At 51.8% G+C, this 14492-nt stretch overlaps 1 protein-coding gene across 5 annotated transcripts in view; it reads right to left on the bottom strand.

Moving 5' to 3' along the window:
* Window positions 1-14492, bottom strand: part of LOC1269602 (capon-like protein) — a 70054-nt gene that overhangs the window by 4719 nt on the left and 50843 nt on the right. For 2 of the 5 annotated variants that reach the window (XM_061647567.1, XM_061647569.1), the window contains exons 2-4: window positions 10678-13082; window positions 10389-10560; window positions 2864-3009 (exon numbers count right to left, since the gene is read on the bottom strand). In XM_061647567.1, the coding sequence (XP_061503551.1) occupies window positions 2864-3009; window positions 10389-10560; window positions 10678-12705 (2346 nt within the window). In that variant the 5' untranslated portion in view covers window positions 12706-13082. Of the gene's footprint in view, window positions 1-2863; window positions 3010-10388; window positions 10561-10677; window positions 13525-14492 lie in introns of those variants that run through there. The other 3 variants (XM_061647570.1, XM_061647571.1, XM_061647568.1) reach the window with 2 other exon arrangements.

Below are 14492 nucleotides of genomic sequence, written 5' to 3'. Positions count from 1 at the left end.
AAATGTCAATTTGCTCTGAAGCACTTCACCTCCTAATATCCATACACCTTGGGCACAACCACTGGAGTGTCAAATTGACTTTTGATGATTTTGATGTCGTTTGGTGGGGGAAAGGTGTGTATAATGATATAATCCACAAACGAAAATACCCTCTTAGACGTATAATGCGCCTTTTAAAAAACCATTTGAAGCTTCTCAGCATGATGACAGGTTGATCGTAAACATATCCCAAGCGTAAATACACATTGTTGGCCCTTGCCAAGTAAATGTAGTGTTTAACACCGCACATTAACGTCATACATCATACGGATGGGGATAAAAGCGTGCGAGAGAATTAAACATCTCGCAAACAAAAGTAACAAACAACCCTGCACGGTTGCGGAGAGCAGCAGGAGAAGCTGGGAGATGCTGGGAAGATCAGAACCTTTTCTGGTTTGTTGGAGCAGGTGGTGTGGAGAGCGGAGGATGGTTTGGAAAATTCGTTTATATTTCCCCGTTGCACATCATCGATCCCCCCGAAGTGTCCTTTTGTTCCAAAAGTTCTGCTCGAAAACATCACCCTCTTCAACTCCACAGCCGCAAAGTCCTCTGCTCCCTTCCTTCTCCCCCCCCCCTCCCATCCACCACCTACCACTGCCACGCCTCCTCACTTTTGTGAAAAAGGTTTTATTTATGGCACTCGCAAAACCGTCTCCATGTCGCCCTGCTGCCGCCCGTCTTCTCCCCCCAGGCCGCATTCGCATTGCTTGCCTGCCGTTCCACATTCTTGACGCTTGTTTAAGATTAAATACAAGGTGCCATCACTTTACTGCTGCCCCTGGTGGGGGAGGGGGGGTGCAGGGGACAGAAGCACCTCCCCCCGGCTCGCCATCTCTGTAGCATCGTTCGCCCTCAGCCCCGCAATCTCCAAATATTATCGCGTGTCCTCGCACAGCGGAGTGGGAGCTGTACGCTCCCATAAGCAATTAAAATTCTACCTACACCCCCACCACCCTGGTTCGCTATCTCCCCCCACCCCCTCACCATGCCACTGGAGCTGGGCGGAAAGTTACCCATGGTCGGTCCCCCATTTCTATGGAACCGTAAAAGGCGTCCTTTCTAAGCTAAATTTTATTATGGGACACCCAGGAGAGGGAGAGATGAAAAAAAACATGGGAAGAAAACACCGAACACTCCAAACTTTTGTCGTGCCAAACTGTCAACGAGCAAGAGGAGTGGGGGGGGGGGGGGGGGAAAGGGCAGAGTGAGAGTGGGTCCCTGGCTGGCTGGCTGGTGGTGGCGCGCATTAGCAGTGGGAAATCTAATTATCTTCCGTCGAGCGGGCAAATGTAAATACATAAGCATATCGTGCATAAGTGTATCCGCTTTTGAGGCCGAAGAACGTGGGACAGCAGTCTGGGATGGAATGGAGGGAGGAGGATGCTGCGGCTGGGTTTGGTACTCCCGTCACCGGTTCTGGTACGTTTACGGAAGGAAATTCCTTTTCATTTTTCCTCTCAATGGGACTCGGGGGCAGCGAATGAACGGACCAGACGGAGTGTTTGTATATGCTTGTGTGGGTGTGTTGGTGTGTGTATGTGTGAGCGCAAGTGTGAAGTGGAGTGCAAAATTATATTTTGTGAAAATGTCTATTCTTTTCACTGCTGAGTGACGAAGCGGCGGCAGCGACAGAAAGTTCTTCCAGCGGCTTAGGAAAAAAAACATTCAACACTCCTCCGCCCTTGGTGAGTGAACGGCTCCTAGGGGCGAGGAGGGGAGGAGAAGGGAAAAGACTTTTGCCGGACGATGGTCGTGGCGTCCCCGTGCAAACAAAACCGCCGTCAGCCATCATCATCGCGCAAAAACATCATCGCGCGGTGTGTGCATCATCGGTGCGTGAAATTGTATTACGGGCAATTTTCAACCAAAAACCAAAACGCAGCAGGCGGCGTTGAGGGAATCGATGTTTTGTTTTGTTCTGTTTTTGTGTGTGTGTTAGTGTGTTAGCTTTTTTTCAGCGATTGGTTTTTCTTAATCTGCTAACCATCGAAAACCAGGGAAGCGGGAAGGGGCGGCGGTGAAGCAGCAAACAAATCGATCCGATCGGCGGAAGTGATGAACCCACGCCAGTCCCAAACGGCCAGCTTCCGTTCGGAGACCACCCGGGAGAACGATGCTGGGCAGATGGCGCGATTCCCAGGAAGCCGGAGGCAGGAGGCAGGTTCGCTTTCATCAATCACGCGTTTTCGGTGAAACGATTAATGATGTTTGCATTCCATTTCAATCAGTGAAATATAGAACACGGTCTGTGTAAACTTGGCAAGGGGGGGGGGGGGGGGGGGTCGAATTGGCTTTAATTAAGCTTTTGCTTGGGGGCACAAAAAATGATAGAAATGGACCCACACCTTCACAATATGGTTTAATGTATTTAAAGGGCTCCTCGTGAAGTTTCAGCAAACCATTGAGCGCACAATTTCATTACCGGATAAGCTAAATGAAGCGGAAAGCGGTAGATTTAATCCGGAAGTTGGAAGTTGACCCGGGGTTGAAGAAACGGGGTAAAACTTTGCATGACGATGATGGTCCCTCTAATAGCTTCACACACAAAAAGGTGATGAAAGTGAAAAGTGGATCAGAACAATCCAATAAAACGATGGCAAAAATCCCTGCGACGACCGACACCTCTAAACAGACAGAGAAGGGGAGAGCGAGCGGGGATCGTTAAATATTGAAATCACTCTGTCCCGGTGTGACACGTTTTTCAATTACAAACGATCCACACCGCCCGTCCGTCCGTCCACTTTCGGGGCCCGGTTGTTCCGGAAAGTTCCACCAACCCAAAACAAAGTCCTGTGGGGATAAAAGTCCTGCTCTCTCTGCTTACCTGTGCTGTGGACGATCGCTGCAGACTGGTGCTGCTGGTGGCGGCCGGTGACGACGGTGAGGCCGGGGCCTGCAGCAGGGCCAGCTCCAGATGGTCCGGACGGGTCAAACGGGGCGAATCGCTGTGGTGTGCCGCTATCGCCGGATCTGAAATTAATCGATAATTTATTAGACCGAGAACCATCATTTCCTTCTCGCCGTAACGCTATTATGGAAATCCTTCACATTTCCGGGACAGAGAGAAAGAGAGAGAGTGGGAGGGAGGAGGGCTTGTAGTTGATTGCATTCCTGAAGAAGGCGGTGGTGGTGGGTTTGAGAGGGAGCCAATTCCAGACATTGCACTTTAGGGGAAGCAACATTCCTCGCTCCCGGGGCTCCAGGTAGGGAACGGGTGGAATCAAAGCAAGAATTCGCTTTGCCGATTAGATTTGGAGCAAGCAGCCAATCGCTTTGAACTGTGTCTGTGGTAGCTTGGAGCGCCGGTCAACGTTTTCAGGGTCGGGCGGGCGAGGTTTGCTTGCTAGCCCGATTCCGATGACTCGTGCAATGACGTCGTTGATGGAGGCCAGCTCGGGTCTTCTACAACCGAGGTGGGTGCATCGTTTAAACGGTGTTGGAGCAAACGGGGTACGGGGTTTAGAATAGTCCGCGTCTCTCGCGTCTTCGTTTGACTGTGTTGCAGCGCGGAAGGCGACGAGTTGGACGAAGGTACGCGAGAGACAGAGACAACAAGAAACGAACGCTATATTTAGATCAACAACATCAATCCACCGACAACATCATCGTTCGTTCTACGGCTTGCCCCCACCCCCGTGTTGGACACCGCCAACCAGCGCCACGATCGAATCCCTTTTCGGGGGTTGGGGTGTAGTGCGCGCGGCCCTAAGCCCTGCTGGGAGGATAGATTACAGTGTCGAACGAGTTTGGACAGCTGGTAGCCCCTGGTAGCGCTGACCATGTCCACCCAATTGGATGTCCCAATCGGTGGAGGCGTTCGAGGCGGAAGAGTCAAGATCGTCCTCACCGCAAACGTCACCGCTGTCTGTCATGGTCACAAACCAGTTGGAATTGGGCGGGATTAGCACGGCGGGAGGGGGGTAAATACAGAACGTCCAAGCGGTCCTAATCCCGGCAGGTGGCCAACGAGGAGGAGGATGCAGGGTGGCATGGAAAGGTGACATCCCTCTCTTTCTGATGCCCGTACCAACGATTGGACATGAGCACGGCACTGTGTGCAACAATTTTGCTGACAGCCGATTGATCAAAGATGTGCAAAAGAATGGCCAGGCACCACCGTCGGGCCCTTTATGGTACCACAAACAAAAAAAAACCCACGGGGACACCGCAAATCCGGCACCTGCACGGCAAAGCGAATGAAAAATCTTCCCTTCGACAGCACGACATCGCAACGCTGCTGGCCAGCAAATGTGTGTTTTGTCTAGTGTGCAATCGGTGCGGCTTGTGCGGTGGCATTTACTAAAAACATGTGTTGCATCATATGAATCAGGCCCGCTGTACAATACTCGAGCAGCCTATCATATCGCAAGTACAAATATTGAATGTTTGCCGATTAAAAAAAGAAAAGAGTAAAGACCACCATCGCTTTGTCTCGTCCATTCGCACATTAATCGTACCCTTCCTTCTTCATCGCCAGTTGCCAACCGTATTACCCGGTCTATTTTGACGTTCCGCCCTTGATTCTCCTCACATCAGAAGGGGAAGCTGCTGATGGAAAATTAGATTTTTCTCTCTCTCTCCCTCCCTTTTGCTCTCTCGCACACTTCCTGGTTGCGTTTCCATGCTCCATGCTGTCTGTCGTTTACCGGTAACATCAATTTAATTTCCCCCCCTCACGAATGAGTCCATGTGTGTTTGTGTACGGCGGTACCGCGCGGCACGGGGTAAATCTCACCGCGTGCTAAAGTCGCAAATGAAAACGTAATCATCACAGACAAAAAAAAGCATAAAACATCCCGCCGGCTTTTCACAGATCACACACACACAGGAGATTGAAAGCGCAGTTCCCCCGCAGTGCGCCGTGGCGGAAAATCTGCTTCCAAAAAGCCTTTCACACACGCACAGAGACGCACACAAATCATACATTCAACACACGCTGTTGATGGGGGAGGGAGCAAAAATTGTGAAAAGATACACTAATTAAAAACAACACAGCAGAAAGCCGGTGGCCACCGCTGAAGAATGCCCCGGACGGCGATGGACAAGGCGACGCGCGCCGGCAAGAAAAACGATTCAATTTGCTCTCAAATGACATGTTGTTTATACATTTCGGGCTTCAAAGTTGTATCCTGATCCTGCAGGGCATCGATTGATGTTGACCGACCGAAGTGGTGGTGGGGATGGATGGGTGGGTGGGTGTGTAGGTGCGAAAGGCGAACAAACTCACCCAGACATTGATGCGGTATAATTCATAGCAAATCAAAGTCACGTTTTCAGCAAAATGAAAAACAAAGAAAACACACGCATAAAACAGTTTCAAACGGACAGGTGGGCGGAACCACACCCAGGCCACCCCATGGAAAGGGATAGGTAAATATTATCGATAAGCAAACGGAAGAAAAATATGACTCCCACTAACAGTTATCCGCTGCTTCCATCGATCACGAGGTTGATCTCGTGAACGCGCACAAGTTGAACCCCGTGGGGGAGGGGAGAGTTCTGGGGGGTTAAATCCCATGCACTCAATCACCACGGCGGCCACGTGGCCCTGGTTCGCATTGCGTGACGCCATGTTGACAGACTTCTTCTTCTACTTCCCGCCCTTGCATTCACCCGGCCGGGTGTCCGAGCAGAGTCCGACATGTGGCCAGCATGTTTCATTTTGCGTGTCCCCGATTGAAAGCGACAGAGTTCCCCGCAGCGCGCGAGAAGGGAACACATCGTGTAGGTGTAACGGTCCTCTCCTGCCCGACGCTCTGACGTCATTGTGCACCTTGAAGTCGTCGGACCCGGGGAGCGATCGGGTGAAAATCATGCGGCGGATCGGTCCGGTGCAGAGTGAAACGCTGATGCTCCACGAGGACGCCGCAGCAACAGAAGCAGCAGTAGCAGTCAGCCGCTCTATGGAAAGGGACGACGTGTACGACCATAATCCGCGTGCAATGTGACGTTCATTTGACAGATAAAATTCGGGTACCCTGCTCAGAGAGGGAGAGAGGGGTGAAACGAAACCGCCCCCCGAACACGAGATCTTTGCACGGCCGCTAAATTGGGATCCAAGCGTGAATGCGCAGCAAAAAAACGCACACACGACACGACGCACCACTGATGCTCACTTCATGGTGATGGTGGCGATGATGATGCAGCAGCACACGCGATCGACGGATCGTCACATCGAAGGCGTACGGGGATTAAAAAGAAGCAAACATTCTATTAATCTCCACATACACACTGAGGAGGGTGATTGAGTGGTTTTTGGCCGCCGATGAAGACGGCTTCCCGGCACCGATGGTTTAATGGCGCAGAGGAGGGATTAAGGGAATGGCAAAGAGATCACACCCCCTCCGTGTGTCCACCGTTTAATCAATCAACCATTAACGCCTCATCGACTTTGGCGCGTCCGGTTTTGACGATTGGCAACGGGGCAAGAAAACGGCCCAAGAAGCAGAACATTGTACGCGACACACACACGCACACACTGAGAGAGTCTCTCTTTCTCTCTTGCTGCGTGTCTTCTGCTGCGCCCTGCTCCTTCTTCTTCCCCCTCATCAAATCATACGCTTCAGTGGATGGCGTGGTACGGAACGTTTGATTTTTCACACAATTTTCGTTCATCACCACCATTCCTCTCCCTGCTCACCGATTTTCATTTCCGCTTGTACGTGTGCCACGCAGCGAAAACACACACACTCGCGCGCGCGCTCACGCCTCACGCCTGGAATCAAGCCGTATTAGAGTGAGACGGAAAGTGGAACAACCTTTCGACCGCCGGCGTGAGCTTCGGAAGAAGTGATTTATTTGGCCAGCGTAACCGATCGAAACCGGCAATTAATCACCAGCGTAAACAATAATAAGCCGAGTGGTGAGGAGGGTAGGAGGTGGTCGGGTTGGTGGGGTTTTGTGAATTTTATTTTGATATTGTAAATCAGATCATTTCGGGGACCAAACTCTAGTGATCGATCGAGCAGGGGGGAAGGTGCGAGAATTGGCTCACTGTTCCGGCCAGTCGCACATCTGGTTAGAAAGCGACCAGTCTGGTAACCAGCTGGTAGGGAGGGAATGGGTGGCGGAGGTGGTTGTCGAGGGGCAGAGTCGAAGATCGTAAGAAAATAAACACAATCTGTTTCGCTCTCGAGCTCCGGAGCGCAAAGCGGCAAGTCCAGCAGGCCAGTTTTCTTTTATTTTCGATGGCTTTTCCGGCAACCACACAAACCCCGGCCACTGGACTGGTAGACGGAGCTTCCTCCATCCCAACACAAGCAGAAGAGCCGTTGAAAAACAGAGCGAATGAGCGATAGTGTATGGCGCTTGCCTTGGCTTGGCTTAATGGTAAGATATTACTGCTGGCGCAAGGTTTTTTTTCGTCCATTGCGTTGTTGTTTTGTCCATAACATTACTTCTACTGCTGCTGCTGTTGCTGCTGCTGCTGTTGCTGCTGCTGCTGTTGCTACTACCATGTACTACTTCTTCTGCTGATGCTGCTAGCCGAACACACACACGTTGTACGTGACGGTTTATTTATTCAACAAACATGAGGTAGGAAACGAGACTCTCGTTTCAATCACACCCCGAAAGAAGCCATTTCCGTCCCTACAACTACACACACGCACACACACACACACCCTACGATCTCGTTGCCCTAGTCCGCTGCCCGTGTCCCGAGAGAAATAAGATCTGCCATTGTACGTCAGCAGTGAGGGACTTCCTTTTGGTGGCAGAACGGCTCAGGCCCGACGCGCGCGTACCACGTATCGTGTTCTGGTTCAGTGAAGCAAGGATTCTTTTACTCTCCCCCCCACTGTGCCCCCCCCCCCCCCACTGTGCCAAGAAGCCCCATCTTCACCCAGCCTTGCGAAGGATTCCTTGTTCGGTGCGATAATTCGCTCACGCTCACATGCCACGTCCACGTGCCACGGCGTGACGAAGCGAGAATATTTTAAAAGCAAATGAAACCATTGGTCCTCCTGGCCGTCGTCGGATTCGCTTTTGTGTGCCAGGCGAAGGACAGGTGTGCAGACAAACACGCAGCACAGCCTGGGCAACATAATTACGTGAGTTTTGTGCGAGAGTTTCCGCCGTGTACCGTGGCGTGAGTTTGTCAGAAGTGTAAATTTCCCAACTTGCTCGTTCGCCCCCCGTTCGCCCCAACCCAACATCAATTGAGAAACGCACGTAAAGCAATCGCGTAAGACTGGTGGGCTTCTGCCGGTCCTGTTCACCATTGCACCGGCATCGTCTTACATCGCGTTACCTTCCGCTCCGGATATTGAGATGCGTCTTGCAAAGAAAAAGGAAAGAAAAACCGGAGCGCGTGGGAAGTTCACTTGGAATCCTCAAGACTACCTAAAAACCACATCCTTCTCATATACGAGCCTTTGCGGAGAAACACATTTACCGTGCGTGCGTGCGTTCGTTCGTTTGTTTGTTGTGTAGGCAAGATGGCAACAAGAAGAGAGAGAGGGAGAAAAAGAAGTAAATTCACTCAGGTTCTTTTCTGTTCTGTCAGCGCAAACTAAGCACAAACTGGCTAACGAACGCAAACACACAGTAAATAAAGTAAAGTGAAACCACCGCGTTCGCAATCAGAACAGAACTAAGCGGCATCCGGCTCTCCGGTGGGTCCCACCACCACATCATCCCACGTACGTTCCGGTGTGTGTGTGTGTAAAAAAAGCAAGAGAAACAAACGCAAAGAAGGTGACACAAACACGTAGCAAAACAAAAGGTGGCAAGGAAAGGACAAAAAAAGGCAACGGTCGCGCGCGGGATAAAGTTTAATTTGAAGCGATGACTTGTCGAGATTTATTTTCCCGATGTTCGATACTGATGGAACGAGAGGGTGGGGATGACGTGGAAAACAAAATCCATCCCCCCCCCCACCTTATAAACCCTCCGAGGAGAGAGAGAAATGAAATGGGAATGAAAGTTTCGCCTTCGCGCGTCTGTGCCAAAGCGAAGACGACCGGACGCGTTAAATGAACCGTGAAGTGAGGACGCGAAATTGGACGGTGAGTGAGATAAGCAGTTCCACAAGCTTTCCTAAGCGCCAACCTTCCCTGCGTAACGGTGTAACAGAATGTGACGAAACAACAAACACAAATCTCTACGGTTCCAAGACTTCTCCCGCCGCTTTTGGGCAATAGCTGAGTGAGTGGAGTGGTGAAGATACTTTACTTTCTTTATGCGAATATGATGCTTATGGGCTGTAACGAGGGAAAGCGAAAGTAGAAAATCTACGCCGACGAATTCTGGGACGAAAGAATGGCACAAAACGAATGATTGTGCCGCTTCCCGGCTACAGCAAACGGCAGCACCCAGAGACTCTTTGTGACAGGCCGCTTTTATGCAAACACTGCCGCGCTGCCATGAGTCCACGGAGGACTAAATTATGTCGCGTAATATTGTGAAAGAATTCTAATCAATTCACTGCAGACACGAGCGACCGCGTCGGTGGCCTTTTTCGCTACTCTGTTTTGATGAAATCATTTGAAGTGTCAGCCATCCGCGCGGGGTTTTGTTCTTTGATGATGATGGCTCGCTAGAGTCTGTTCCGGGTGAACGGTAACCGAACGGAGCGTTAAAACCATTGCCCTTATCCCCGTCCCCAGCCGGCTAGGTACATTAAGAATCCGTTTCGAAAGCAGTAAAAACAGACCGTTGCCGTTTCTTTGCTCGGTACCTTCGGTACGGTTTCTTTCGCACAGCTGACAAATGCGAATGCGAAGTAACATCAAGAATTCCCCGACGACCCACCGTGTCCAGAATATGCGCTACCGTTCTGCGTGTTGGGGATGCGATCAAACCCATTCTGAGCCACTGAGGGGGGGGGGAGTTTGTGTGCAAGAGGGTGTGCAAATTTAATTAAAGCTCCAAGTCGACACTACCACCGGCTAAGGATAACGATTTGGTTGGATCGGTTTGGAACGGTCCCCAGCGGTGGCGGCGTTGGTGTGGAGTTGGAGTTCTACCGCTTTCGATTAGTATAATCGTGCCTGTGCTGTGCTGTGCGGCTGGCGGAAATATGCTAACCGACGCCATTATGAAGCGCTTCGGGGCTCAAACAAAATTGAAATGAATCTGTATCATCGCGAGCGCGTACCACCGACACATTCCGTACGTGCCCAAAAAGAGAAATTTTCAGCGAATCGAGCCCGAGCCCGTTGGACCGACTTCAATGGTTTGGCCGGATATTGGCACAATCTGGTTTCGACTTTCCCGAATAATGGTAGATAAATATTGAATTTGGGTTCTGGCAATATCCAATTTTTGATATCTTCCAGGAACGGTTTTCGGAGGGAAATCATTTACCCATTCTCTGAGGGCGGAGCGCTTTCAACAGAATTCCTTACCTTTTTTGATTTCGTCGTCTTCGCTGATACGATCCGAGCACCGATCCTGTTCCGAGACATCGCACAGCTCCGAGTGATCGTCGCCGAGGTTGTCTCCGCTGTCCTGTATGGTCAGCTTGTGGCACACTTCGAATGCTTGGCCAACGGTTCGAACAATCCGCATGGCTTGTGACTGTGGAGATAGTAGAGAAGAGAGGGGAAAGGCAATTAGACATGGGTTCTGAAGTCATTTACACGTAAACAACAATATTCGTGGACGTGGAACACAACAACGCGCAAACAATGTTACCTCTAGGTCCGAATCAAGACTCCCGCTGCGCGGTAAAGTCATATCCGTGTCCAAGTACTCGTTCACACTGGGATCGATGTTCGGTTCGGTGGTGGACTTGATCGTCGACGACCGTACGGAGCTGCGGACCGCACTGCGGGGCAACGTTTGACACTTGACCCGGTCGGACGCATTCACCGGCTCATCCTGGAAGCAAATCTTCCGTCCGGTGGTGCGCTTTTCACCATCACCACCACCACCACCGCCGCCGATCGACGGCTCCTCCGGGATTGTACCGGTGCGACTGTCCGGCTTGGACTGTCCGTACTCGAGGGCACCGCCACCACGTGGCAAAGTATTGCTCATACCCCGGGGCATGTTAACAATCGTGCTGAACTGCTTCTGAATTCCCTTAGGCTTTGGTGAATCCGTTTGCTGCTGCTGCTGCTGTTCGGAACTTCCAAGCGGTGCGCCAGTGCTGGAAAGCTTTTCCAGCTTGAGCGTCGCTCGTATGATGTTAGGTTCGTTGTTGGAAGAGGGAGTTGTCGGTGCTGATCGCTGTTGAGGAGCTTGTTGTTGTTGCTGCTGCTGCTGCTGCTGTTGTTGTCGTTCGTCGCGGGACACTTTACGCAGGGCAGAGGGAGCTTGCTGGAGAGATTGATTCGGTGATAGTTGCTGTTGTTGCTGCTGCTGCTGTTGCTGATGATGATGATGGTGATGTCCATCTTTGGGATATGACGCCGACTTGGAGGGTCCACGCGTGCCCGAATGCTGATGCTGCTGCTGCTTATCCACCCCACGGCTTTGATGATCGTTCAGGGACTTTGTTTTGGACGGACGCTGGTTCTCTTTGAAGTAAAGGATGTCGTTTTCTTCGTTGAATAGGATGTGCTTCTGGACGGGCGGGGAAGCGGCGGCATTGGAGGACGTGTTAGAGGACCCACCCGTTCCCCCGGCACCGGTAGATTTGCGTAAGTTCGATTGACTAGCGTTGGTAGAGCTGACGTTCGCTCCCTGTCCGGGCATACCGAGATCGTCTTGGTCGTCCTGGTCGTCGTACTCGAACCGCTCGTTCCGCTGATGAGATCGTTGGTGTGATCGTGAGGAAGATTGATGGTGGTGATCGTAGCCTGGAGAATAGTCGTAGTACTGCGACGAGTACTTTTCGTTGTAAGACTTTGGTCGTCCCTTACTGTCGGAGGAGTAGTAATCGCCGTACCGATCGGAGCCCCCTCCCTGCTGTTCGTCACGACCCACATACGTCATGTTGTCCTCCATCGATCGACTGTACTCGCTCGTTTCATCTAGCGATCGCTGCCGAAAGTCTTGGTCGGCACTGTCGGGATAGTCGTAGCGATACTTCATCGCCCTAGACGAGTGTTGGTAATGTTGGGTGCTGGAAGTGACGGGCTGTTGCTGCTGCTGATGGTGGTTCGGTGGTCCTCCCCGTGCCTGGCCAGAACCTGGCCCCGGGCCCGGCTTGCGAATCGTTCCCGTCCCCGACGGTTCTTTGGTGCCTCGCGCTTTCGAACTGCTCGATGGTTCGTACTCTCCGCCACCACCGTACCCCGGCGTTGGCGGTTGATTTTTGGACGATTTATCCTTCTTCTGGCTGCTCTTGGACGATCCATCTTTGCTTTTACCCTTCGGCCACAGGAAGAAGTCAAGCGAGCTTTTGTCTTTTGCCGATTTGGGACTTCGGGGAGGCGTGGAGAACTGTGCCTCGACTCCGCCTTGCATATCCCCACCGCCTCCATCATAGCCACCATCCCCACCACCAGTGTCGTGGTACTGTTCCAGCATTTGTCCACCACCACCACCACCGCTGGATGCTGCTCCTCCACTGCCGGACAGCGTGTTTTTGCTCGTCTTCCACACGTCGCCGAGAGTGCTTAATGTCGAGCGAGCCTTACCCATCACGTCGTTCTGTAGCTGGCGAAAGGTGGACTCGTTCTTGCGCTTCATCCCAGGCGATGTGAGACCCTCACCGCCGCCACCATTCCCACTCGGCCCTGGGCCATCCCAGTCTTCCGACTTTTGTCTTATCATGTTCACTGCTGCTCCAGTCGTTGTTGCCACTGCCACCGCCACCACTGCAACACCCAGCACTGCGATGCACACCAAGTCCAGCACGGGCCCACCACACCACTGTCACTGTCGGATCGGATGTAACGGTAACTGATTGACCGTTACGGGATAGGCCCGCAATTTGGAGCTAATTTTGCACAATAATTTTTGACGCGCTTCTGGGTGATGCGTTGCGTGCCGTGCTCGGTTGATGAAGAACGCCGTGTATCAGTCGCAAAGCACTCGTCCAGCCATCGGGCAGGGCTTGTTCTCACTCGCGATCTTTCGATGTTTGCCGCATGCATAAATTATCTGTTTTGCTTTTGGCGATTGCACCACGAACGATTGCATGTGTTTTGCTTCAAAGGGGGAAGGATAATGAACAACACTGCACTGTTTAGTAACCTACAAGCGTGTACATGACGCACGGTAAAAGCAGCACCTGCTGTTGGATGCAACACAAATCCCAAATTCGGGACACATCTGTCGCTGGATAACATCGCAAAAGAGGGGGGAAACATGCACACACACACACACACACACTCGTCACTAGCACAAATCTCGAATCGAACGCATTGCTGCGTCTGCTACTTGTACTATTGTGTTCTAATCATCGAGGAAGAATCTTTCGAATCGGACACCGAAGCGCAAACCCACGACGACACGGCCTGTCTGTCGCATGGTCGCGCAATGGCGACTAGTACCACGAACTAGCATTACTTTTGCGATGACAAAATGGCGCACTCGAGCACAACTATCCTCTTTCATGCGTCCAACACGTCGTCTTTAAGCAGCGGATTGTCTTACCATCGTTGCCCTGCCACCCCTACATCCTCTTGGTGGGGATTTAGTGCCCCCCCCCCCCCCCTCCTCCCTTGAATGCAACCGTACTGTCGGGACAAATGACACGGGAAAGGTCTGCCGCGAATCGGATCGCGTTCTCAGAGACGGAGGAAGAAGCTGCAACCGTAGTCATAACAATAACTGCAACGGCTAAGGACGTTGGCAGTGGAAATGGGGTACGGGGGGGAGAAAAAATGAATAATCATCCATCTACCCTGCCATGGGTGGCTTCTTGGCGGGGGAGAGAGGAGAAAGAAGGGGAGAGGAATAGAGATTGAAAAAAAGCATAGGTCTAACCACATTCCTGCACCGCGAAGGTCCGCAAGGATGCATTTTGACGATCAAGTCGGGAGTTGTTTTTTTTTCTCCACCACCACTCCCCCTCCTTTTCTCCTTCTCTCTCTCTCTCTCTCTCTCTCTCTCTCTCTCTCCCAACGAGTCGGGCCAGTTGCATTCGTGTGGCCCCGTCCGTGGATCATTCCCGTCGGTTTTGTTGGCGAACTATTGTTGATAGATTGCTATTTTGAAAATTTGTTGAAGCAACCGACACATTCGGTGTGTCCATCGTGTGGTTTTGCTGCTGCTGCAGCTTGAGAAAACTGTTCACGTGGAGACAACCTTCTTCCTCAACTCTTGCCATGGGCCGTTGTGGAACCAAACCTTTCCGTGCACCAAACGAACCGTTCCCCCTCCGTTTTACGTGTGGATTATTTTTAAGGTTAGGATTTCTGCTGAATCAAAGGGGCTTCCCTACTGGTAGGCGCTACTGTACAGGCGGGGTGTGGATGGTGTAAATAGCGTGCGAAATGGGTGGCCGAGTGGGTGTGAGAGGTAATGGGGGGGCTGGTACACCAACTAACGGCGGCTAAGGAACACACGCCGTTGACGCACCCGTGAGTGACACGATGATGAATCGTCCTCGATCG

This window comes from Anopheles gambiae, chromosome 2 (assembly GCF_943734735.2).
Source record: "Anopheles gambiae chromosome 2, idAnoGambNW_F1_1, whole genome shotgun sequence".
NCBI lineage: Eukaryota > Metazoa > Arthropoda > Insecta > Diptera > Culicidae > Anopheles > Anopheles gambiae.
This window is presented reverse-complemented; position numbering and strand designations above follow the sequence as displayed.